The sequence below is a fragment of the Bos grunniens genome, chromosome 1, assembly GCF_055505025.1.
Source record: "Bos grunniens cultivar Pamir isolate PY7600 chromosome 1, Bosgru_T2T1.0, whole genome shotgun sequence".
NCBI classification, from domain to species: Eukaryota; Metazoa; Chordata; class Mammalia; order Artiodactyla; family Bovidae; genus Bos; species Bos grunniens.
In genome coordinates, this window is record NC_141165.1 from 98,636,244 (window position 1) to 98,661,385 (window position 25,142).

The window sequence follows — 25,142 nt, forward strand, 5'->3', positions numbered from 1 at the left end:
AGTCAGGGATGCCATCCAACCATCTCATCATCTGTCGCCCTCTTCTCCTCCTGCCCTCAATTTTTCTCAGCATCAGGGTCTTCTCCAGTGTGTTGGCTCTTCACGTCAGATGGCCAAAGTATTGGAGCTTCAGCTTTAGCAGCAGTCCTTCCAGTGAATATTCAGGCTTGATTTCCTTTAGGATTGACTGGTTTGACCTTTGTGCAATCCAAGGGACTCTTAGGAGTCTTCAGCACCATAGTTCGAAAGCATCAATTATTTTAAACTGTTTTATTGTTTAATTATTTTATTTTAAATTATTTTAAACTATTTTAATCCTGTATACTATAAAAGTAGTTTTAGAATTGGTAACCTATACTTCTGTGGAAACAAGTTTACTGGTTATTGTGTATATTTATACAGCTGTTTTTTGTTTTCAGCCTTATTCAGCCAAAATTATTTTCTAAAGTTAACTAGGTTGGTTCTTTACTACCGCTTCCCCTTTCATATGATTATGTTATTCATGTGCTTTATTGTCAGTGAACCTCTTAATTTCAATGTTCCAGTGGATGTAGGTAAAACTGAGACGTGGGGGAAAACCCACTGACCAGACTCTTCATGCTTTTGCATAGACTTGACTGGAAACAGGATAGCCCCTGGTAAGCTCCACCAGAGTTAGCAGGTCCTCTGGGCGCACTGGTCATAACAAACACCCTCTTCCAACAACACAAGAGAAGACTCTATACATGGACATCACCAGATGGTCAACACCAAAATCAGGTTGATTATATTCTTTGCAGCCAAAGATGGAGAAGCTCTATACAGTCAGCAAAAGCAAGACCAGGAGCCAACTGTGGCTCAGACCATGAACTCCTTATTGCCAAATTCAGACTTAAATTGAAGAAAGTAGGGAAAACCACTAGATCATTCAGGTATGACCTAAATCAAATCCCTTATGATTATATAGTGGGAGTGAGAAATAGATTTAAGGGCCTAGATCTGATAGATAGAGTGCCTGATGAACTATGGACTGAGGTTCGTGACATTGTACAGGAGACAGGGATCAAGACCATCCCCATGGAAAAGAAATGCAAAAAGCAAAATGGCTGTCTGGGGAGGCCTTACAAATAGCTGTGAAAAGAAGAGAAGCAAAAAGCAAAGGAGAAAAGGAAAGATATAAACATCTGAATGCAGAGTGCCAAAGAATAGCAAGAAGAGATAAGAAAGCCTTCTTCAGTGATCAATGCAAAGAAATAGAGGAAAACATCAGAATGGGAAAGACTAGAGATCTCTTCAAGAAAATCAGAGATACCAATGGAACATTTCATGCAAAGATGGGCTCAATAAAGGACAGAAATGATATGGACCTAACAGAAGCAGAAGATATTAAGAAGAGGTGGCAAGAATACACAGGAGAACTGTACAAAAAAGATCTTCACAACCCAGATAATCACGATGGTGTGATCACTGACCTGGAGCCAGACATCCTGGAATGTGAAGTCAAGTGGGCCTTAGAATGCATCACTACAAACAAAGCTAGTGGAGGTGATAGAATTCCAGTTGAGCTATTCCAAATCCTGAAAGACGATGCTGTGAAAGTGCTGCACTCAATATGCCAGCAAATTTGGAAAACTCAGCAGTGGCCACAGGACTGGAAAAGGTCAGTTTTCATTCCAATCCCAAAGGCAATTCCAGAGAATGCTCAAACTACCGCACAATTGCACTCGTCTCACATGTTAGTAAAGTAATGCTCAATATTCTCCAAGCCAGGCTTCAGCAATATGTGAACCGTGAACTTCCTGATGTTCAAGCTGGTTTTAGAAAAGGCAGAGGAACCAGAGATCAAATTGCCAACATCTGCTGGATCATCGAAAAAGCAAGAGAGTTCCAGAAAAACATCTCTTTCTGCTTTATTGACTATGCCAAAGCCTTTGACTGTGTGGATCACAAGAAACTGTGGAAAATTCTGAAAGAGATGGGAATACCAGACCACGTGATCTGCCTCTTGAGAAACCTGTATGCAGATCAGGAAGCAACAGTTAGAACTGGACATGGAACAACAGACTGGTTCCAAATAGGAAAAGGAGTACGTCAAGGCTGTATATTGTCACCCTGTTTATTTAACTTATATGCAGAGTACATCATGAGAAACGCTCGACTGGAAGAAACACAAGCTGGAATCAAGATTGCCAGGAGAAATATGAATAACCTCAGATATGCAGATGACACCACCCTTATGGCAGAAAGTGAAGAGGAACTAAAAAGCCTCTTGATGAAAGTGAAAGTGGAGAGTGAAAAAGTTGGTTTAAAGCTCAACATTCAGAAAACGAAGATCATGGCATCTGGTCCCATCACTTCATGGGAAATAGATGGGGAAACAGTGGAAACAGTGTCAGATGATTTTTTGGCAGGGGGCTCCAAAATCACTGCAGATGGTGACTGCAGCCATGAAATTAAAAGACGCTTACTTCTTGGAAGGAAAGTTATAACCAACCTAGATAGAATATTCAAAAGCAGAGACATTACTTTGTCGACAAAGGTTCGTCTAGTCAAGGCTATGGTTTTTCCTGTGGTCATGTATGGATGTGAGAGTTGGACTATAAAGAAAGCTGAGCTCTGAAGAATTGATGCTTTTGAACTGTGGTGTTGGAGAAGACTCTTGAGAGTCCCTTGGACTGCAAGGAGATCCAACCAGTCCATTCTGAAGGAGATCAGCCCTGGGATTTCTTTGGAAGGAATGATGCTGAAGCTGAAACTCCAGTACTTTGGCCACCTCATGCGAAGAGTTGACTCATTGGAAAAGACTCTGATGCTGGGAGGGATTGGGGGCAAGAGGAGAAGGGGATGACGGAGGATGAGATGGCTGGATGGCATCACTGACTCGATGGACGTGAGTCTGAGTGAACTCCGGGAGTTGGTGATGGACAGGGAGGCCTGGCATGCTGCGATTCATGGAGTCACAAAGAGTCGGACAAGACTGAGCAACTGATCTGATCTGATCTGATCTGGGCTCATTATGTTGGTCCCAATCCATGTTACTAGCCTGGCTCTGAAGGAGCCTAAAGCTGCCCTTGGGTAATGAAGCTTGGATACTCAGCAGCTGAAATATGACCACAATATAAAAAGAGGGGAAATGCCTACCTGGCTTGCAGCGAGCAGAGAGATAGCAGGAAGCTCTTGTCAGCACCCTCCAAACGGTTCACTAGCACAAATTCAACAGCAAGCTAAGTAATTTGCAGGAAGACTTCAAAGAATCTTTTTCCTAGGGTTGCTCTAGTTCAGGCTCTTTTAACTCCTATATTCTTTGTGCTTTGACTCTGGCTTCTGTTTGTTTCCCCAGACAGTTCCTTAACATCACATTTGGGCCACATTATTTAATAGACTCTGAGAGAAACAGAGCAGGCTGTCTTACCAATACACAAGCTCAGGTGTAGCACTGTTCATACCTCTTGCCCACCCATTTTAGTACCAGGTCTTTTTATGTTGTCAAAACACTTATTTTTATATAGAAACTTTCTACTTCTACCATACCCTACTTTCTTTTTGATCTCGAAGTGAAATCTCTTGGGGAGATTCAGCAATCCACATGTCATTGCTAATTAGCAGAAACAACAAGGGATTAACTATGAAATTCTTACACTGTTTAGCAAGTGCCCTTCTTAATTCTCACCCTGTTCTGAAATGCATTTTATGTTTTCTTCAGATAAGCAAATCTATGATCCTTCCTGCATGTAAAAGTTGAAGAAAAAAAGAAGGATGGGCTGACACTCACTAAATCTTAAATCTAGGGGCGAGGGTTTTGGTTTGTTTATTTAAGTATCTCTGTTAGAGGATAAGATAATAATGACCTAAAGGAGGCATCATCGATATTATGATTGTGACATGAGTTGAGTTCAGTTCAGTCACTCAGTCATGTCCGACTCTTTGCGCTCCCTGGACTGCAGCACGCCAGGCTTCCCTGTCCATCACCAACTCACGGAGCTTACTCAAACTCATGTCCATTGAGTCAGTGATGCCATCCAACCATCTCATCCTCTGTCCTCCCCTTCTCCTCCTGCCTTCAGTCTTTCCCAGCATCAGGGTCTTTTCAAATGAGCCAGCTCTTCACATCAGGTGGCCAGAGTATTGCAGTTTCAGCTTCAACATCAGTCCTTCCTATGAACACCCAGGACTGATCTCCTTTAGGATGGACTGGCTGGATCTCCTTGCAGTCCAAGGGACTCTCAAGAGTCTTCTCCAACACTACAGTTCAAAAGCATCAATTCTTCAGAGTTCAGCTTTCTTCACAGTCCAACTCTCACATCCATACATGACTACTGGAAAAACCATAGTCTTGACTAGATGGACCTTTGTTGGCAAAGTAATGTCTCTGCTTTTGAATATGCTGTCTAGGTTGGTCATAACTTTCCTTCCAAGGAGCAAGCATCTTTTAATTTCATGGCTGCAGTCACCATCAGCAGTGATTTTGGAGCCCAAAAAGATAAAAGTCTGTCACTGTTTCCCCATCTATTTGCCATGAAGTGATGGGGCGAGATGCCATGATCTTAGTTTTCTGAATGTTGAGTTTTAAGCCAACTTTTTCACTCTCCTCTTTCACTTTCATCAAGAGGCTCTTTAGTTCTTCTTCACTTTCTGCCATAAGGGTGGTGTCATCTGCATATCTGAGGTTATTGACATTTCTCCGGCAATCTTGATTCCAGCTTGTGCTTCATCCAATCCAGCATTTCTCATGATGTACTCTGCACATAAGTTAAATAAGCTGGGAGACAAGATACAGCCTGATGTACTCCTTTCCTGATTTAGAACCAGTCTGTTGTTCCATGTCCAGTTCTAACTGTTGCTTCTTGACCTGCATACAGATTTCTCAGGAGACAGGTCAGGTGGTCTGATATTCCCATCTCTTTAAGAATTTTCCACAGTCTGTAGTGATCCACACAGTCAAAGGCATAGTCAATACAGCAAAAGTAGATGTTTTTTCTGGAACTCTCTTGCTTTTTCTACGATCCAGTGGCTGTTGGCAATTTGATCTCTGGTTCCTCTGTCCTTTCTAAATCCAGCTTGAACATCTGGAAGTTCACGGTTCATGTACTGTTGAAGCCTGGCTTGGAGAATTTTGAGCATACTAGCGTGATATGAGTGCAATTGTGTGATAGTTTGAGCATTCTTTAGCATAGCCTTTCTTTGAGATTGGAATGAAAATTGACCTTTTCCAGTCCTGTGGCCACTGCTGAGTTTTTCAAATTTGCTAGCATATTGAGTACAGCACTTTCACAGCATTATCTTTTAGGATTTGAAATAGCTCAACTGGAATTCCGTCACCTCCACTAGCTTTGTTCCTAGCGATGCTTCCTAAGGCCCACTTGACTTCGCACTCCAGGATGTCTGGCTCTAGGTGGGTGACCTGGCTCTAGGTGGCGCAATAAACACGCCATCGTGATTATCTGGGTCATGAAGATCTGTTTTGTACAGTTCTTCTGTGTATTCTTGCCACCTCTTCTTAATATCTTCTTCTTCTGTCAGGTCCATACCATTTCTGTCCTTTATTGTTCCCATCTTTGCATGAAATGTTCCCTTGGTATCACTTAATTTTCTTGAAGAGATCTCTAGTCTTTCCCATTGTAATGTTTTCCTCTATTTCTTTGCATTGATCACTGAGGAAGGCTTTCTTATCTCTCCTTGCTATTCTTTGGAATTCTCCATTCAAATGGGCATAACTTTTCTTTTCTTTTTTGCCTTTCTCTTCTCTTTTCACAGCTATTTGTAAGTTCTCCTCAGACAACCATTTTTGCCTTTTTGCATTTCTCTTTCTTGGATATGGTCTTGATCACTGCCTCCTGTACAATGTAGGTAAGAACCTCATTTATACGTCATGATTCCCTCCCAGAGATCTTAGTTTTGCAGGACTGGCTACATAGCACTGAAACACAACCATTTCTGAGCTGAAACATAGCAATTGCTGTTCTCCTCTCGATAATGTTGTCTTATGTTTGGACAAGGAAATGAAAGAAAAGCCTTTTTACATATAAAACTGCAAAGTAAGAGAAATGTTGGGCACACACATGAAGAATATTGGAATTCATGTAACTTTCCTCTCTTATTACCAAGGGTAGCATGTGGTGTGCATTTTAGGACGACTTTGAAGCATTATTATGTATTACTTTATATAGCCACTCAGTGGAAAATTTCTAAATAAAATTTTGTTGGTATTAGTAAAGAGGCTATGTATTTAGTTGTTACTATACTCTTCCTTAGTCTCCCCTCTAACAGAAGGGACAGGGAGAGAGAGCCAATTTATCAAAACATTGCAATGGTGTTTTGCTTTTCAAAATGCCATTTTGATCCAAGAGGTTCAAATTCAGAAGCATGTGTTTTTTTTTAAATCTTTTTAAAAGTGTTGATTAGATTATGCTTTTTAAAAAGTTAATAAAAGAGTCTTTGGCATAAATGAAGCCCATTCTCTAAGTTATACAGAGTAGAATATCTTTTTTCCCCTGAACACTAGACATTCAGGTGAATATTTATAAGGATCTTAAGAACCATATGGGTGAGGACAAATGACTTCACATCATTGTCTTCTGTCAGACAACACTAGAGGTGGATCCAGCATTTGTCTAATATATTCTGAGGTAAACTGTACTTTTGGTTATAGTTGCCAGGGGTGGGGGGTGGGGAGGATACAGTCGTGCTAGGGTGGGGAGAATGGGCAGGGAGTAGAGATGGGTAGAAGACGGAAGAAGGTTTAGAAGGGGATGAAAGAGAAGATGATGGGGACTGGTAGTTTGGCCTTCTCTGAAGACTTGAGGTTATGAAAATTGTTACAGGCTTTGTTGGGAAAGGAGCCCTATCCTAGTAAAGAGTCAGATTATGGACTGTACTATGTCATTCTTTAAAAGATCCCAGAGTGTTTTCTTGGTTAAAAATGTAATATGATGAAACTAAGCAATTGCTTTCTGAAATTCTGCTACTTCTGCGGTGAAACTGAATTAGATAATTGCAGCAATATTATTGATTGAAGCTTCTTAGAAGAATTAAGAAGAATTTACAAAATGTCCTTGTGTTAGTAATACATATTGATGCATTTGTGGGTGAAATGATACAATATCTGATGTCTGGAATTTATTTTTAAATTCCAGAAGAAGCTGACTGAGGGGGTTTATTCTTGTATTCTGCTTTTGGATATGTTTGTCAAATTTCTGTCATAAAGTGGGTTTTATTCTTTTTTTGAAGTTTAAAAGTGAAGGGGGGAAAAAAAAAGTGAAGGGGAAAAAATTAAATACAGAAGTAAAATGACACCACAGCTGTCAGTCCATAACAAAAGTACCTTTTGTCTGTAGCCAGTGTGAGTGTTTCACATAGCACTGGTTGTCAAAGTTTAGGCTTTTCCATGAAACCCAACAGCAAATCCAGGTCTTAGCACTGAGTGCTGAAAACTGATCTTTTTTTCATTGATGTATTTATGTAGTTATAAGAGTGTATGTGTTCAGGGGTTGGGGGGGCACAATAATTTTCTCAAATCAGGAGTAAGATGGGATATAGGGTACAGTTTTTCAGTGCTATATCATCAAGATTCAACAACACATTAAAAGGATCATATACCTTTTAATGATCAAGTGGGGTTTATCCCAGGGATTCAAGATTTCTTCAATATATGCAGATCAATGTGCTACACCATATGAATAAATTGAAAGATCCTCCCCTCCACCTTCCAGGCACTTTTTAGTGTCTGTGGGGTCCTCTGCCTCAAGATAGTTGTCCTCCAAAAGGAAAAGAGATGTGGAGGATTGCTTTCTTGTGTAGTGTTAGGACGTCTGTTTCCTTGGGCCTGGCAGCAGCCAAGAGTCAGCTGAGCCCTTTGTTTCTAACCTTCGGTCCTTGGTTGGCTCCCCTAGACCACTAGTTGCACCACAGTTAGTTCCATTCGGCAAAAATAAATTGTAAACTTGTTGACATTTTTGTCCTCTTTACAACTCATTGTTTATTTTTCCATGACTGAGAATTTTGATGCAATTATCACTGCGCTTTCTGACAAAAGGGAAATAGCAGAGGAATTCTGATGAGTTACCCAGTTCATTAATCAGAACAAGCATCTCTAGTGACAGGGTTAGAATTACAATGAAGATTAGATAGCAAATTGCTGTTCCACCTAACGTCAATCATTCCCAGTGACAGCGGTGTGATTACACTTCAGGGAAGAGCTTTTCTTGCCAACAAAAGGAGGGCAACTCCAGTGCAGGTAATAAATTTAGCAGAGTGAGCTGTCATTTCTTCTCTTGAGTGGAATCCTTAATGACTGAATGATGTTTTGTAGAAGATTTTGAAAGAAGAAAAGCATTTCACTTAAAAACTTTCTAAATTTCACTTTGTAGTTGTTGTTCAGTCGCTCGGTCATGTCCAGGTCTTTGCAACCCCATGGACTGCAGCAGGCCAGGTTTCCCTGTCCTTCACTATCTCCCGAAGTGTGCTCAAACTCATGTCCATTGAGTAAGTGATGCCATCCAACATTCTCATCCTCTATCCATCCACTTCGCCTCCTGCCCTGAGTCTTTTCCAGGATCAGGGTCTTTTCCAGTGAAATAGCTCTTGGCATCAGGTGGCCAAAGTATTGGAGCTTCAGCTTCAGCACTAGCCCTTCCAATGAATATTCAGGGTTGACCTCCTTTAGGAGTGACTGGTTGGATCTCCTTGCTGACCACAGGACTCTCAAGAGTCTTCTCCAACACCACAGTTCAAAAACATCAGTTCTTTGGCACTCAGCCTTCTTTATGGTCCAAGTCTCACATCCATGCATGACCACCGGAAAAACCTTAGCTTTGACTAGACAGACCTTTGCGGCATAGTTATTTCTTTGCTTTTTAATACACTGTCTAGATTTGCTTTTCTTCCAGGGAGCAAATATCTGTTAATTTCATGGCTGCAGTCACTGTCCACAGATTTTTGTGCCTAAGAAAATAAAATCTGCCATTGTTTCCACTTTTTCCCCATATATTTGCTATGAAGTAATGGGACCAGATACCATGATCTTAGTTTTTTGAATGTTGAGTTTTAAGCTAGCTTTTTCACTCTCTTTCACCCTCATCAAGAAATTATTTAGTTCTTCTTCACTTTCTGCCATTACAGTGGTATTACCTGCATATCTGAAGTTGTTGATATTTCTTCCAGCAATCTTGATTCCAGCTTGTGATTCATCCAGGCCATCATTTCGCATGATGTCCTCTGCATATAAGTTAAATAAGCAAGGTGACAATATACAGCCTTGATGTACTCCTTTTCCAATTTTGAACTCACTTTGTAGTATTTTATTTTAAACATTGGGCTTCCCTGGTAGCTCAGTCGGTAAAGAATCTGCCTGCAGTGCAAGTGGATATGTACTTAGGAGCAGTTCTTCCCACAGTGATTTCCAGCATTTTATTTACCTGTAACAAGTCTTAATTATCACCACAACTGTAAAAAAGAGATGTTAGAAGTTAGCAAAAGAGAAAATGACTTTATTTGAGAATGTATTAGACATAAAAACATGGTGCAGAAATAAATGAGCTAGGTAAAAAGCAGAGAGAGATAAGACTAGTTGTCTGCCTTGTTCAAACATGGTTCTCTGGCTTAAGCAGAATCTGTTCCTTTTCCAACCAGCTTTGATTTTAAGTATAGTTTTTGTTTCATAGAGCAAAGGGATAGAGCCCTTCTGTAGTTCCAGAGTGGAGAACTGTAGAGGAGAAGCAGGCCTGAGCACTGTGGGGACTCTGCTTGGGGGAACATAATAGGAAGGATAAGTAGATGGTGACTGTCAGCTGTGTCACTTCTTGTCTGTTCTCAGTAAGAACAGAGTGCTAGCATCTTGTCCCAGAGCAGACAGAACCAAGACTTTTTTCCTCTCTCAAATATTTTCTTCCAAGCACTTTGATGGGATTCCTGTTTGTCTAAATAATGTTTACTGTGAATCAAGAATAACCAAGTGATTATTGATTCATACTTTTATTTTTTTTTAATTTAAATGGGATTGCTGGGTTGCTCTTTTGAGTTGGCAGGGATAAAAACCAATGGCAAGGTGATTTCAAGAGAGCAGTTACCGTATGAGTATGTCACTTTGCTGCTATTAACTTCTATGTAGTGAAACTGAATTACAGACCTTCAAAACTGATCATGTTGCTCTCAAAGTCTAAACTTAAGTATTTTTAAAGAAATATTAATATATTGACTATGGCGTTTACAAACTCAAATTTTCCCCCTCTTAAATTCATGTTTTCCAGCAGTGCTTTTCTACTGAGGTAAGTGATGTATCAAATTCTTTCTCTTTCAGTATAAAAAAAGCAAATAATTTGCTCTTCCTCTTTAAGAGAAGTTTTTTTTTTTTTTTTTTTAATTTTTTTTTACAGGTATACCCGCGTTCCCCGTCCTGAACCCTCCTCCCTCCTCCCTCCCCTATCCTCCCTCTGGGTCGTCCCATTGCACCAGCCCCAAGCATCCAGTACCGTGCATCGAACCTGGACTGGCGACTCGTTTCATACATGATATTATACATGTTTCAATGCTATTTTCCCAAATCTCCCCACCCTCTCCCTCTCCCACAGAGTCCATAAGACTGATCTATACATTGGTGTCTCTTTTGCTGTCTCGTACACAGGGTTATTGTTACCATCTTTCTAAATTCCATATATATGTGTTAGTATACTGTACTGGTGTTTTTCTTTCTGGCTTACTTCACTCTGTATAATAGGTTCCAGTTTTATCCATCTCATTAGAACTGATTCAAATGTATTCTTTTTAATGGCTGAGTAATACTCCATTGTGTATATGTACCACAGCTTTCTTATCCATTCATCTGCTGATGGGCATCTAGGTTGCTTCCATGTCCTGGCTATTATAAACAGTGCTGCGATGAACATTGGGGTACACGTGTGTCTTTCCCTTCTGGTTTCCTCAGTGTGTATGCCCAGCAGTGGGATTGCTGGATCATAAGGCAGTTCTATTTCCAGTTTTTTAAGGAATCTCCACACTGTTCTCCATAGCCTGGTATATTAGGGTCATCAGGATGCCTGAATGTTTTCATTTTAGCTTTAGGTATACCACGAACTCTTCACTTTGTGAATTTAGCCATTATCCCTTTTAAATTTGAAATTTGGCTTGGTAAGGTAAATCATAATATCTGGAGTCTATTTTGTAATGATGGTCTATGAGTTAATAAAATAGTACATGGGAAATGCTTTGAATTTTACAGAGATAAAGAATGTGGAAATCCAAGAAGGACACTCTTAATAGTGCTATTATCATCAAGGTGGATTATGTTTGTACTATTTAATTGTTAGAAATATTCCAGGAGTTAAAATTAGAGATAGTTACCTATATATAGAATATTTCATCAAGTCACTTAAGAAGAAACTCTTAAGTGAATGTGGCAAATAGATATGATGTTTTCTTTAGACTACAGTGCACAAGTTAACACTATTTTTTTCATGCTGTATTTTTTGGGATAGATAAACAAATAATAATAAAAAACCATACCCCCTCAACAGGCAGCTGTGCATCTTTTCCTTGTTATGACTAAAAATGTATCTTATGTTCAGTGAATTTCCCTTCATTCATTCTGTCCTTCCTCCCTTTTCTCTTACTTTCTCCATCCTTCCTGCTTTTCCTTTTATGGGATCTAAGGTGAAAGTCTAGAAAATCTGTCCTCGTTTGACATAATGGAGAAGGAACAAGGACTATTTAAAGACTTTTGTGGTTTCTCCTAATGGAAAATTATAAAAAACAAGATTTTGTAGTTTGTCTAAATGACAATATAATCGGTTTCTTTTGTGGAAAATATTTCAGGCCAAATGAGCTATTCTAGGAATTCCAGCCTATGCTCGCCTATGTTATTGGTCTTTAAGTTATATACTCTCTCTCCCTATAACCTCACAAACACAGAGATTATATCTTAAAAAAACTTGTTCAGAATCCCAAAATTCAAACACAATGGGTGCTTACTAAATGTTAAAATAGTGAAGGATAAGTATTTTTAAAGAGAAAGAAGCAGTAAATAGGGCCAACCCTGCTATAGTCCCCAAGTTCTTGACGCTGGTTGCTAGGTACCTCTTGGACCTCCCAGAGTCACTTTCTATGCAGTTACTTTCTATGTAGTGCCCCCCACATGTAGTACGGGGCTTCCCTGGGGCTCAGACAATAAAGAATTCACCTCCAATGCAGGAGACCTGGGTTTGATCCTTGAGTTGGGAAGATCCCCTGGAGAAGGGCATGGCTACCCACTCCAGTATTCTTACCTGGAGAATTCCATGGACAGAGGAGCCTGGCGGCTACAGTCCATGGCATCACAGAGTCAGACATGCCTGAGCAACTGAGCATGCACATGTGGTGCACTCTCAGATCTGCCAGGCCCTCCTCTAGAGGCTCACAGTCTTGTGAAGACTGGTATCAGGTGACTATAATATAGTATGAGGACTGCTTTAACTGTAGAAAGCATAGGTTGCTCTGGCAACCCAGGGGAAGAGTACTTGCATGTGGGGAGAGTAGTTGGTAATAGGAGGGCTTCCTGAGAGAGGTGACTCCTGAAGTCATCAGGCAAAGAGAGGGCATAAAAGGACAGAGAAATTAATATGACCATAAATGGGGAAGTGCAAAAACAGTGTGGTTGGTATAAGGCAAGAACTGAAAGTAATTTGATGAAGTAGGAGCATAAAATGTGAAAATAGAAGATGTAGGTCTTAGCCTGGGACCATAAGTACTCCTCTGGGGACATCCTTAGGGTCAGTATACCTTGTCTGATTTGTTGTCAGATACATATAGTGGAAGATTGCAAGCAGCCTGGGTATCTAGTTTCTCTTGGAGTGCTCACCAAAACCCTGACGTGGTCAGTGGTAGCTCAGCTGAAGCCATTTTTAGCTGTCTTGTTCCGAGGCACCAGAAACTGCATTCCATGCTATGGGATCTCCTATGTTCGTTTGTGTAGGACATCAGTGATGTTCCCCGTTGGCATTGAAGCCCCAAGACAGTCTGGCACGGGAGATCTCTGCGAAGCAGACCTTTCAAGTCTCCCAAATAGGCCTCTTAACTTAGATCTTAGATGTGACAGCTACTCCAGCTCTATGTAGGACTAGTGCCTTAAGACAAGAGTTAAATATTGTAGTAATAGCTTAAGTCATGAGGCTGATAGTGCCTTAGCTGCAAGACTTGAGTGTTTCTCATCATTATTGGCATAAAGCAGTTGTCTGTTCCCCTTCCATCAAGTTCCTAGATTTGTTAGAAAAAGTATGAGGGGGAAATCTGAGGAGAGGGTTCCCATCAGTAGATATTAGAAACCCTAGCACTGATTTTCCAATGTTTCCATTGCAGTGTCAAAAACGGTATTTCTCTGCCTGGCACAAGCTGATTCTTGATCATAGGATTAAGCTGGGGAAAGCTGGGACCCTGTCCGACTGGAAGTTGCAACTGAAGGTCCTGCGGGCCTGGAGAGACTACACGAGATCCCAGAAGTTGGGGCGAGAGACTCAAGCCATAGAAGATTACCTTAGAGAAGAAAACAGGTACTATTATTTGTATTAATACCATGAATTATATACTATGAAAATGTATATGTAGGACATACGTTTATGTTTCTATGTTTATGTAGGACATGTTTCCTCCTGAAGAACCCAAAAATAAGCTCTAAAAATGCTGTTCACTGGAATCATCTCATTTACATTTAAAATATATCACTGTTCTTCTCTGTTACATCCCAAACTGGAAAATTTTAACTGAACATTATAAGCAAAAAAATTTGGATTAAAATATACAAATGTACATGCTTTTCTTTTTTTAAAGGAAGCTAGTATTATGCTTTTTCCCTTGTCCTTTGATATAGTAGCATTGCACCCTGGACCATCTTACAATTTAGGAGACAGATTTTAGCTTATGTGCTAGTGATTTTCATTGATAGAAATCACTGTCCTCACATAGAATGTTAATTACAGGCATAGGTAACGAACATCCATTTGGGAGAGCAAACCTTGCAAGAATGATTTCTCCCACTTCCCCACATCTTATTTAGAGGTTTTTGACACCTTTATATCAGTTCCCTCTTAGACTTGTGAATGACACAGAATTTGTCCTCAAAGAAAACTTTCTTTTGCTCTATCAACTTTCAATATGTTTTCTTCTTTTGATTTCCAAGCTCAACTTTGCATTCTTGAACCAAAATCATAGATGTGGAAGGAACCATTTGTTTATTGGTGAGGAAAGCTGGAGGGAGCAGTTCATGGTCTTGGGTTTAATCACTTCTCAACCAGCGATCCTCTTGTTCATTCTGGGTGGAAAATTGGATGAATCGTATGTGAAAGTATCATCATGTATTGATAGAAGGGAGTGTCACGCTGGAGTTGTGCATCACCGTGACAGCATCAGGCCATGGGGTGGGTGCGTAGGAGCCTGACGCATGACCCCTTATCTTCTAAGAACTCAGTTTTGTGGGGAAGATGAAATCTAGAAATAGTACAGGTGTGGACTAGCATTATATACTTTGTAATGTATCTCCTTTGGCTGTTGAGAACCTACTAGAGGGAAGTAACTGAGGAGGCTCCTACAGAATATCAGGAAGGACTTTATCAAGAAGATGGGTCTTAAGTTGGATTCTGCATGCGGTTAGTGGGATGTTCCTCAGTAGAAGTAAGGAGTGAGATGATGGCATGAAATATGGCTGGAAATCATCAAGCCTGTGGTTGTCAAGTTCATAAACTTGTGAAAGGCCTTAAATGGTAAGACAAGGAGTTTAGGCATTCTTTGGTAGATAAAGGTGAATGCCTGAAGGTTTTTAAGCAGGATGGTGACTTAGACAATTTTCCTTTCCTACAGTATGCTGAGGGAATATCTTCAGTGTGGGGGAGGAGCATTTTACAATTTACTTCTAAATTTTGAGGACCCAGTGATTGACCAAAGAATTGGGTGGATTTGTTGGATAAAAAAGCGAAGGAAATTAGAGATGTTGCAAAGGGGAAACATCATGAGTGAGGGCATAACAGGAGTGGAAACTAAGATGTTAAAGTTCAGAGTGGTCTGTGAAATTTACATGCCAGAAGAAGAAACCTATAGAAGAAAAATCTGAAGAACTTGAGATTCCATTCCAATTAAGCTATTTAAATATAAAAGCACTAAATGGGGATTTCATAATAGCACTGTGTGCCAATTTTTTTTTTAAAGATCTTCTTAGAACTTCTTGTCTCATATCTGTGAATTATTTTCAAGTGTCTATTTTTAAATGCTAAGCACAGATACTACATTTTTTTAACTGTCAGAGTTAGAAAATATTTAACTTATAATAATTTTTTTTTACTATAAACCTTTAGAGCAAGAAACTCTTCGAGTAGGAAGATATACCTCAAGGAGTATCTGATCCAGCCCCTCATTTTACACATTGCAAAAATAAGGCACAGAAAGGATGAACAACTCTGTCAAGGTCATAAAGCTTCAAGTAGCCCATCCAAGACTAGAGCCTGGTCCTTTTGATGCTAAGTCAGATGCTTTTTCCTATACTATGCTGCTCCTAGTTAAAGAAAATCTAGGTGATGGCTCCCTAAGACAGTCATGTTTTTCAGGTATATTGCCGTTGACTCTAGATGGTTGTAGATGTGAAACAAGAGCAGTAATTAATAAATAACAAATCAAGGTAGAAATATAGAAAAGGAGCCACACTGTCCTTCATGTTGCTTTCCTACAAATCCCTGGCTTTCTGCATGTTGTTCTTCATTCTAGAGATTGTTTTAGGAAATTTTTGGGTGATTTTGTGCAAAGAAGGTTGGGTTATTAGAGGTAGAGAAAAAAGCTCAAAGGTAGCTACTACAAGCAGAAACCAAGAAGTGTCAGTGGGACTAAGGGTGTCAGGAGAGCCAGGATCCCCTTTGCTATGCTCGTCAGAGTTTCTCCCAGTTTCTCTGTAAACGCTAAATACATAATTGATGAATAATAGGTGAGCCAGTGGATGAATGAAGTTGGTTGCTTCTTCTTCTATAATTTAACTCTATACATTTTCAAGCATTTTTTTCCTAAATAGTGAGATCAAAGGATAGAGAGCACTTATTGTAAATGGGTTACCCATTATAGAAATTATAACTCTTAACAGATGGACAGGACATCGTTGGTTCTTCAGCCCATTCACCTGGACATGAAAATCATGTGTTGTGTCTGTTTCTCAGATGTCAGCTCTGACCTGAGGCTCCAGCTCTTGAATCCACATTTGTTTTTGCCACTTGGGCTTTCCTCTTACTGGCCTGTCCCCCTTGCAGGGCCCAGCATTTGGGGCTTCTTTCTCTGCCTTCTTTCCTTTCTGTTCTTCCCACTTTCTCTCTGGAGCAACAATAAATCCCTCTCTTCTCATTCCTGATTTAGTCACCTTCTTTTCTTACTGAGCTTGTGCTCAGAGCCTCACTCATCCATGTATTTCTCCTGAAAGATACACCTTTTTCTAAAGGTTTATTTTCTAAATTTTCTTAAAAATTCCCTAATAGGAATTTTTGTCTATCTTTTTTCTTTTAAAAGTAGTTTTGGTGTATATAGAATGTCAGTACAATATTGTAATACAGTTGGAACATTGACAGATATTCCCGAACTCTTAATTAAGGATTTAGCCACTCAGGTACTACAACGAAATGGTGGCACACAATGCTGAGTTAGACCCTTGGCCGTGGTGGTATTAGACTTGAACTGTATTTGTAATTTCTTTAACATATTCACTTTTGAAAGTTGGCTCCAGATCTTCCATTCCGCCTCTCCACCATATTCCTTCCATTTACAGCCAGCCTGGACACACTGGGAAGAAGCAGGGCTTGTTTTCTACATCCTCTCCCCACCGTTCCTGAGCCTACTCTCCCGATTCCTCAGTTCTTTCCTGGGAAGCATCTCTGTCCTTCTCTTACTAATCTCCACAGTATCCTCAACCCTGCCTTCCCTTGAACAAGTGCTTTGGGCCTTTCCTGGACCAGGCTTTCATCTCTTCCCTGTGTCCCTCTAGCTCCTCATACTCCGTCTCTGTACTCCTCAATTTGATGTTATCCCTCCTAGGAAACTTACACTTTATTAGGCAGTGTCTGCAAACAGTGCCCAAAATGTCAGTGATGGGGATTGGGGAGTACAGTGGCAGGCCCTTTGTCATCCTTCAAACCGTGACATTTATTCACTCACTCATTCATTTATTCTGTCTGAGAGCATGTATTCATTCACCTGGTCGGCTTTACTGATGCTTACTGTATAGTAGACTTTTTCTTAAGTACCTGCAGAGGAACTAAAAAGAGTGTTGAACATTCTTGCCTTTTAGGAGTTTTCAATCTAAGTGGGGAAGTTAAAAATTTACCCAAATACTAAAAATAATTGCAACAGAAGGCGCAATAAGATAAAAAACTTAGGAGTGACATAGACTTGGCTATCATGCATTACAGTCCCCCAAGCAGCTTTTTAAAAATAGGAACTCTTGGGTCCCATCTTTTGAGAGAGACAGATCATGACTAAGTAGAAGAGAGCATTTTTCAGTTTAGGGGAAAACTGGTAAGCCAGTACATACTCAGCTTGTGTGGGAAAGGCTGGGGTGAACCCGCCAGGCTAGCTAGGGGTGGGAAGGCAGAACTGACGAGAGACTGTCAGGTAGTCCCCATTTCTGAACTCCTGATTTCAGCGTGCTGCAGGGCAGTCTTTTACGAAGCATCTCTGTTAATCACGGTCCACTGCCCTTCCCTTCATGCTCATCGCAGTATCCATTTGAGAGGCTAGAAATTACGTGGCATCCAAAGCTGGTAAAGCTCCTAGTGTGTCTGCCAGAGAGGCAGGAGGACCAGCCAGACTTGCCCTGGCTGGCTCACTTTAAATCTCTCTAAAGTAGAATTGTGTTATCTTCCATGTTTTCCCTGGAGGGGGCTACCTGGTGCATTTCAGAATGCATTAGCTTATGCATTCCTGTTCCTGCTGAACCCGCTCACCCCAAATGCAGCTGTTTGCATCGTTGCTATTTTTGTGTTCTGCATCAGATTTCAGCACTCTTATTGGATCACTAGCATATGGTTATTTGTTTATCATTTCTCACTTCCTTTTAAAAAATTCAAGACACTGACCTTTTAGATATCTAATAGTCTTGTCCTTAGATAGGGCTGTTACCTTACATGCATTTGTTCTATATTTTCAGGTTCTTTTTAAAATTTAATTACATCTTTAAAAACAGACTCCTGTGCGATGGGGCAGTATAGGGCTTGTTGTTAGAATGACACCACTTTTGAAGCGGAATCTGAGACACTTTCAGTTGCTTACCCAGGGTCCCCTATCTAGTTAGTGTTCTTCTGACTAGTGTTTTAGATCAACAGATACGTAGCATTTGAGGTGTTGATTCTGAGCAGCCTGGCTCATATTTAAATTCCTATTTGGACCTATTACATTTTATCTACTTAGTTCTTTGGAGACAGCCTTTCTCTGCATTTGTTATATAATTATAATGATCAATTTATATACTCTTATCAGAAATTCCCTGATTTCACCCTGGAACCATATTGGGACAGGATCCATAAAGGACCTCTTCATTTTATGTTTATTTGGAACTATTTCTTTGGGTTAGCATGCCGAAGTAAATCACATCTGACTGAGCTTTTAAGAAGTGATTTTTCAGTTTCAGAAATATTTATGCTTTTAGTATCATCATTTTAAAGGTATAAAAATGGGCTTGTCTGCAAAAGTGTCACTCTGCTGAAGGGAACCACAAGGGAGCAAGAGCAGAACCAGCCTTGTCTCTGGATCCCTGGCTTCTGTGTTCCTACCATTCCCACAAACCCAAGTACATCCTCGAATCCCTGCATATTCACTATAGGGAAAGCTCTGAACACAATAATAAACATGCATTTTCAACCCACTTTTTTTTTTTTTAACTCTTTAGTCTTTTGTTATATTTCCAGAAGTATTTTTCTCTTTGCCTTTTCATACTATCCAAATAATCCCTCTCCTTGACAGTCAAGAGTCCAGTGCAGCTTTTAGCTGTTTATGCTATCAGTTCAGTTCAGTTCAGTTGCTCAGGTGTGTCCGACTCTTTGTGACCCCATGAATCACAGCATGCCAGGCCTCCCTGTCCATCACCAACTCCCGGAGTTCACCCAGACTCACGTCCGTCGAGTCAGTGATGCCATCCAGCCATCTCATCCTCTGTCGTCCCCTTCTCCTCCTGCCCCCAATCCCTCCCAGCATCAGAGTCTTTTCCAATGAGTGAACTCTTCGCATGAGGTGGCCAAAGTACTGGAGTTTCAGCTTCAGCATCATTCCTTCCAAAGAAATCCCAGGGCTGATCTCCTTCAGAATGGACTAGTTGGATCTACTTGCAGTCCAAGGGACTCTCAAGAGTCTTCTCCAACACCACAGTTCAAAAGCATCAATTCTTTAGAGTTCAGCTTTCTTCACAGTCCAACTCTCACATCCATACATGACCACTGGAAAAACCATAGCCTTGACTATACGGACCTTTGTTGGCAAAGTAATGGCTCTGCTTTTAAATATGCTATCTAGGTTGGTCATGACTTTTCTTCCAAGGAGTAAGTGTCTTTTAATTTCATGGCTGCAGTCACCATCTGCAGTGATTTTGCTATAAAAACATGAAATTAACATATCAGGTAGACTTCACACTTCTCCTTCATGCCCAGATTGATGTAAATCAAATTTTACATTAATTAGACAGAGCACATACATCTTCTGGCCTGTGGAAATTTACAATTTCCACTCACTTGAGTAAAATGCCATAGGGTGTTTTGTTTGTTTCATTATTTAGACATTGAAATTTTTTGAGCTTTGTTCTTTCCTGCATTGCTACCTGATTTATTAGTCTTATTTCTTTTAAAATTTTTATTCCAAGGTCACTCAGTCTCAAATCCTTTTCTTTTTTACTATCAAAGTAAAATATTATATATAAATGTTTATTACCATATTGTATTTTTACTATAAAAACCATCAGTCAATCACCAAGTATTTTTTATCTATCATTGCATTAGAAAGAAAGAATTATATATAATGAAGTATGCTGTTGGCAGAATTGTTGTTAGGATTTATCCTAAATTCTATTATTTCAATCAACATTACTCTCACTAGTTGGTTATTTCACCCAACTCCTCTGACATATGTTAAATTCTGTGACTCTGGAGTAGTCTTTCAAATTAAGGGTTTTAACTCATTAATGGTTCCTAAAATCAGCCTCAAGACAAGGTATGTTTTTTAAAAAATAGGATAGATTAGAAAAGAAACATTGGAGTACATCTCTGGTAGTAAGGGTAAATATCCTTTGACAAAACTTGTTGCAATTATATATACTTTGTTTCATACACACACAAGCTTATATTGAAGTCATGGTGTAACATTTTTTCCTTAGTGTAGGTGTCAGTCACAGAAGGTTTAAAAGTCACTTTAAGCATGTAAGAACTGTAGAAATGTTCTTCTGACTCATTGGCTTAAAACCTTACGATTTTTTTTGATATGACCCCAAAAAGTCCATGAGGAGGGTTAAGTGTTACATATGTTTAACAGAAGTGAATATGCAAATAGTGTTGTAGAGAACTTATTCAAGTCACCTTTACAAGGTAAAATTAGTAGGTATCTAAACAATATTAGATTTTAAATCTCAAAATGGACCCTGGTTGTGACATAAGTTCCAAGCTCTACATCTCCCTTCTTCGGAGATGATAATCATCCACTTATAGACTGATCTCAGAGACCTCTATGCTTGAATTGTCACCTGGCTATCCCCAAAATGTCTTCAAATTGAGAGCCCCTTTGGGAGGGGAATGTAGCTGGCAGTTCCCAACTCCACTCAGTCATGTCCCCTAACATCAGGAAGTTTTCAGGAATCAAAAGGAGCTCTTCCTTAGGAAGAGAGTGAACCAGATCCCCTACTAGATTATGAGTGAGCTCTGTGGGAGCAAGTGCCTTGTGTATTCCTTCACGTACTTCTAGTGTTAACAAGTGTCTGCACAAGGAAGTCCTTCATTCATGCACTTTATGGCTTTGGTAAACGAGTCCTTCTCTGCAGAGATCCTTTCCCTGACCAAGTCCTTCTGCAAGGTTCACCCTTGTAAATTCATGTTTATTTTTATGTCTTATACTTAACTAATTATTGACAATTCACTTGTTAAGTTTTGTCCCTTTCTCCTCCCAAACCTGTCTTCCTTAGATTTGCAAGTATAGTTGAATATCTCCCTCATCCATTCATATATTTTTTCAAGTAGTTACCTGAATACCTGTTCTTTCTGCTCCTTCCCCTCCAGAACCTCTCAGAAACTATATTATGATAATAAAAAAATTTAGCAAGTCTTTGTGGTGCGACAGAACAGAACAGTCCCTCTTTCTTCCGAGGCAGTGCCTTGAGGTGCCATTTTCTTCTTTGAGCACAGCCTTTGCACTGGGGAATTTTATAAAATGACTCCTTTGAGCTTAAATAAAAGAACAAACTGGAGCTATGATGTAGCATCTCTAGAACTTCTTTAGACTTGTATTTCATTTATATTATCAACTAAAAAGCAGTAAATGGCTTCTTTTTTAATGGAAGTGCTTTGTTGCTTAGAAAACAACAACTGGCCACTGAGCATAACCGGAAACAAGTTCTCCAACACCATTTTACAGAATGGCAGCATTGGCATCGTGCAGAGATCCTAAAGAGAGAACTGGCTGTAACAAAGGAGGAAACCAGGAAGAAAATGAATGAGCTGCTGGAGGCAGCATCACTAGGGAAACTCAGTGCAAACATGTCATCAAGCATCGGTCTGCTTGAGGAGGCAACAGCTGTGGAGGATCCACCTAGAAATGGAGAAGTAAGATGTTTTTCCTTTGCTTAGTCTTCCTGCTTATTACATACTTGAATTTAGCTTTGTCCTTGTATAGCCTGGGCTATTCATTTGGTAAAGAGTCCACCTGCATTGCAGGAGACCCCAGTTCAATTCCTGGGTCAGGAAGTTCCCCTGGAGAAGGGATAGGCTACCCACTCCAGGATTCTTGGGCTTCCCTAGTGGCTCAGTGGTAAAGACTCTGCCTGCAGTGTGGGAGACTAGGTTCAATCCCTGGGCTGGTAAGATCCCCTGGAGGAGGGCATGGCAACCCATTCCAATATTTTTGCCTGGAGAATTCCCATCAGAGGAGCCTGATGGGCTACAGTCCTTGGGGTTGCAGAGAGTTGGACACGACTGAGTGATTAAACACAGCACAGTACAGCCTGGACTATACTGTTGTCAGATTTCCTGGCCTGGGCCGTCTAAAAGGTGAGAGCTGCTGCAGTGAACAAAGGTTGCCTTTCAGTCAGTGTTGACTTTCTTGAAATGAGTCTTCTTTTATAATCACATATAAACTTTGGAATAGTTGAAATTTGGTAGAGATGTAATATAGACAGGGAATTTAAAACAACTAAGAGAAAAATTCCATCCAAAAAGAGATGTATAAAGCTTTGTTTAGAATTCCTGAACCTCTTATTTGATTATCAGACATTTCTCTTGTAAATGAGCTTGTGATTTATAAGAGGGGAATGTTTAGTTTTAATTTTCCTAATAAGAATTCATATGTATGAGTTCTGGCAATTGGCAGGAGAAAATGACAAAAAGGAAAAAGAAATGAATGTATATACAAAATAGAAACAGATTCACAGAGGAAGAGTAAAAAATAGGAAAAAGAAAAAATAGGCAATAATTCCATCATTTAGAGATAACCACTTGCCAGGTGGTGCTAGTGGTAAAGAACCTGCCTGCCAATATACGAGATGCAGGAGACACAGGTTTGATCCCTGGGTCAGGAAGATCCTGGAGGAGGAACCACCTCCTATTGGCAACCCACTCCAGTATTCTTGCCTGGAAAATTCCGTGGACAGAGGAGCCTGGCTGACTACAGTCCATGGGATCATAAAGAATCGGACATAACTGAGAATGCACACACACACCAATAACATGTTGAAGTATATAGCCTGGTCTTTTCTCTATTCAAGCGTATGGAGATTTTTCTCTTTAATGCTATCTAGCTTTTAAATTTTCTTCAGTCAAGTCATTGAGGATATCTAATTTGCCATAATACAGGAAAAGGAAGGCCTAGTTGATTTACGATATTTTATTAGTGTCAGGTATATAACACAAGTGATTCAGTTATATATACATATTTTTCAGATTATTTTCCACTATAGGTTATTGTACGGAGAAGGCAATGGCACCCCACTCCAGTACTCTTGCCTGGAAAATCCCATGGATGGAGGAGCCTGGTAGGCTACAGTCCATGGGATTGCTAAAAGTCTGACATGACTGAGCGACTTCACTTTCACTTTTCACTTTCCTGCACTGGAGAAGGCAATGACAACCCACTCCAGTGTTCTTGCCTGGAGAATCCCAGGGACAGGGGAGCCTGGTGGGCTGCCGTCTATGGGGTCACACAGAGTCGGACACGACTGAAGCGACTTAGCACCAGCAGCAGCAGGTTATTATAAGATAATTGCATATAGTTTCTTGTGCTCTTGTTGATATCTCTTTTATACATAGTAGTTTGTATTCGTTAATCCCCTACTCCTACTTTATCTCTCCCCTTCCCCTTTCCCCTTTGGCAACTGTAAGTTTGTTTTCTGTGTCTATGAATCTGTTTCTGTTCTGTGTATACATTCATTTGTATTGTTTTTTAGACTCTATACGTAAATGATATCACATAATATTTGTCTTTCTCTGTCTGACTTCAGTTAGTATGATATTATCTAGGTCCATGTTGCTGCAAACAGCAGTATTTCATTCTTTTTTATGGCCGAGTAATCTTCTGCTGTGTTTATATACCTCACTCTTAAACCAATTGTCTGTTGATAGGCACTTGAGTTGTTTCCAAGTCTTGGTTGTTGTAAATAGTGTTGCTGTGTTAATTTTTTAAGGAAACTCTGTACTGTTTTCCACGGTGGATGCACCAGTTTACATTCCCACCAATAGTGTATGAGGATTCCCTTTTCTTCACACCCTCTTCAGCATTTATTAGTTGTGGACTTTTTGATGATGGCCACTTTGACCAGTATGAGGTGATAGCTCACTGTGGCTTTGATTTGCATTTATCTGATAATTAGTGATATTGAGCATCTTTCATGTGCCTGTTGGCCATCTGTATGTCGTCTTTGGAAACATGTCTGTTTAGGTCTTTTGCCAACTTTTTATTGGGTTGTTTGCTTTTTTGATATTGAGGTGAATGCACTGTTGTATATTTTGGATATTAACCCCTTGTCAGTTGCATCGTTTGCAAATATTTTCTTCTATTTAGTGGACTTTTGTTTTGTTGATGGTTTCTTTTGCTGTGCAAAAGCTTTTTAGTTTGAGTAGGATTACTTTTGATTTTATTTCTTTTGTTTTGGGAGCCTGATCTAATATAATACAGCTATGATTTATGTCCAGTTTGCCTATGTTCTCATCTAGGAGTTTTATGATGTCGTGTCTTATATTTAGGTCTTTAAACCATTTTGAGTTTATTTTTATATGTGGTATTCAGAAATATTCTTATTTCACTGATTTACATGAGACTGTCCAGCTTTCCCAATACCGCTTGCTGAAGAGACTTTTTTCTCCTTTGTATACTTTTGCCTCCTTGGTTAGAGATTAATCTGCTATAGGTGTGTGAGTTTATTTCTGAGCTCTATATTCTGTGCCAGTACCATGCTGTTTTGATTACTGTAGCTTTGTAGTATAGTCTGAAGTCTGGAAGGGCTATGCCTTCACCTTGATCCTTTTTCCTCAGGACTGCTTTGGCATTTCTGGTTCTTTCATGATTCCATATAAATTTTAGGATTATTTGTTATAGTTCTGTGGAAAATGTCACAAATATTTTGATAGGGATTGCATTTAATCTGTAGATTGCTTTGGGTAGCATGGCTATTTTAATAACATTAATTCTTCCAATTCAAGAGCATGGGATATCTTCCTGTTTCTTTGAATCATCTTCAGTTTCTTTTATCAGTGTTTTGTAGTTTTCAGCATATAGTTTTCAGGCCTTTCACTTCCTTGGTTAAGCTTATTTCTAGGTTTCTTTTTTATGCAGTTTTATTTATTTATTCATTTATTATTGAAGCATAATTGATTTTCAGTGTTGTGCCAAAATGATGCAGTTTTAAATGGAATTTTTTTTTTTTTGCTTTCTCTTTCTGATATTTCATTGTTAGTATAAAGAAATGCAGCAGATTTAAATATGTTAATCTTATATCTTGC

General features: G+C 39.7%; 1 protein-coding gene across 3 annotated transcripts in view; it reads left to right on the forward strand.

Annotated features, from left to right (window-relative positions):
* Nucleotides 1-25,142, forward strand: part of CCDC191 (coiled-coil domain containing 191) — a 98,857-nt gene that overhangs the window by 27,967 nt on the left and 45,748 nt on the right. For all 3 annotated transcript variants that reach the window (XM_086405500.1, XM_086405510.1, XM_086405519.1), the window contains exons 8-9: nt 13,303-13,493; nt 21,509-21,755. In XM_086405500.1, the coding sequence (XP_086261626.1) occupies nt 13,303-13,493; nt 21,509-21,755 (438 nt within the window). The remainder of the gene's footprint in view (nt 1-13,302; nt 13,494-21,508; nt 21,756-25,142) is intronic.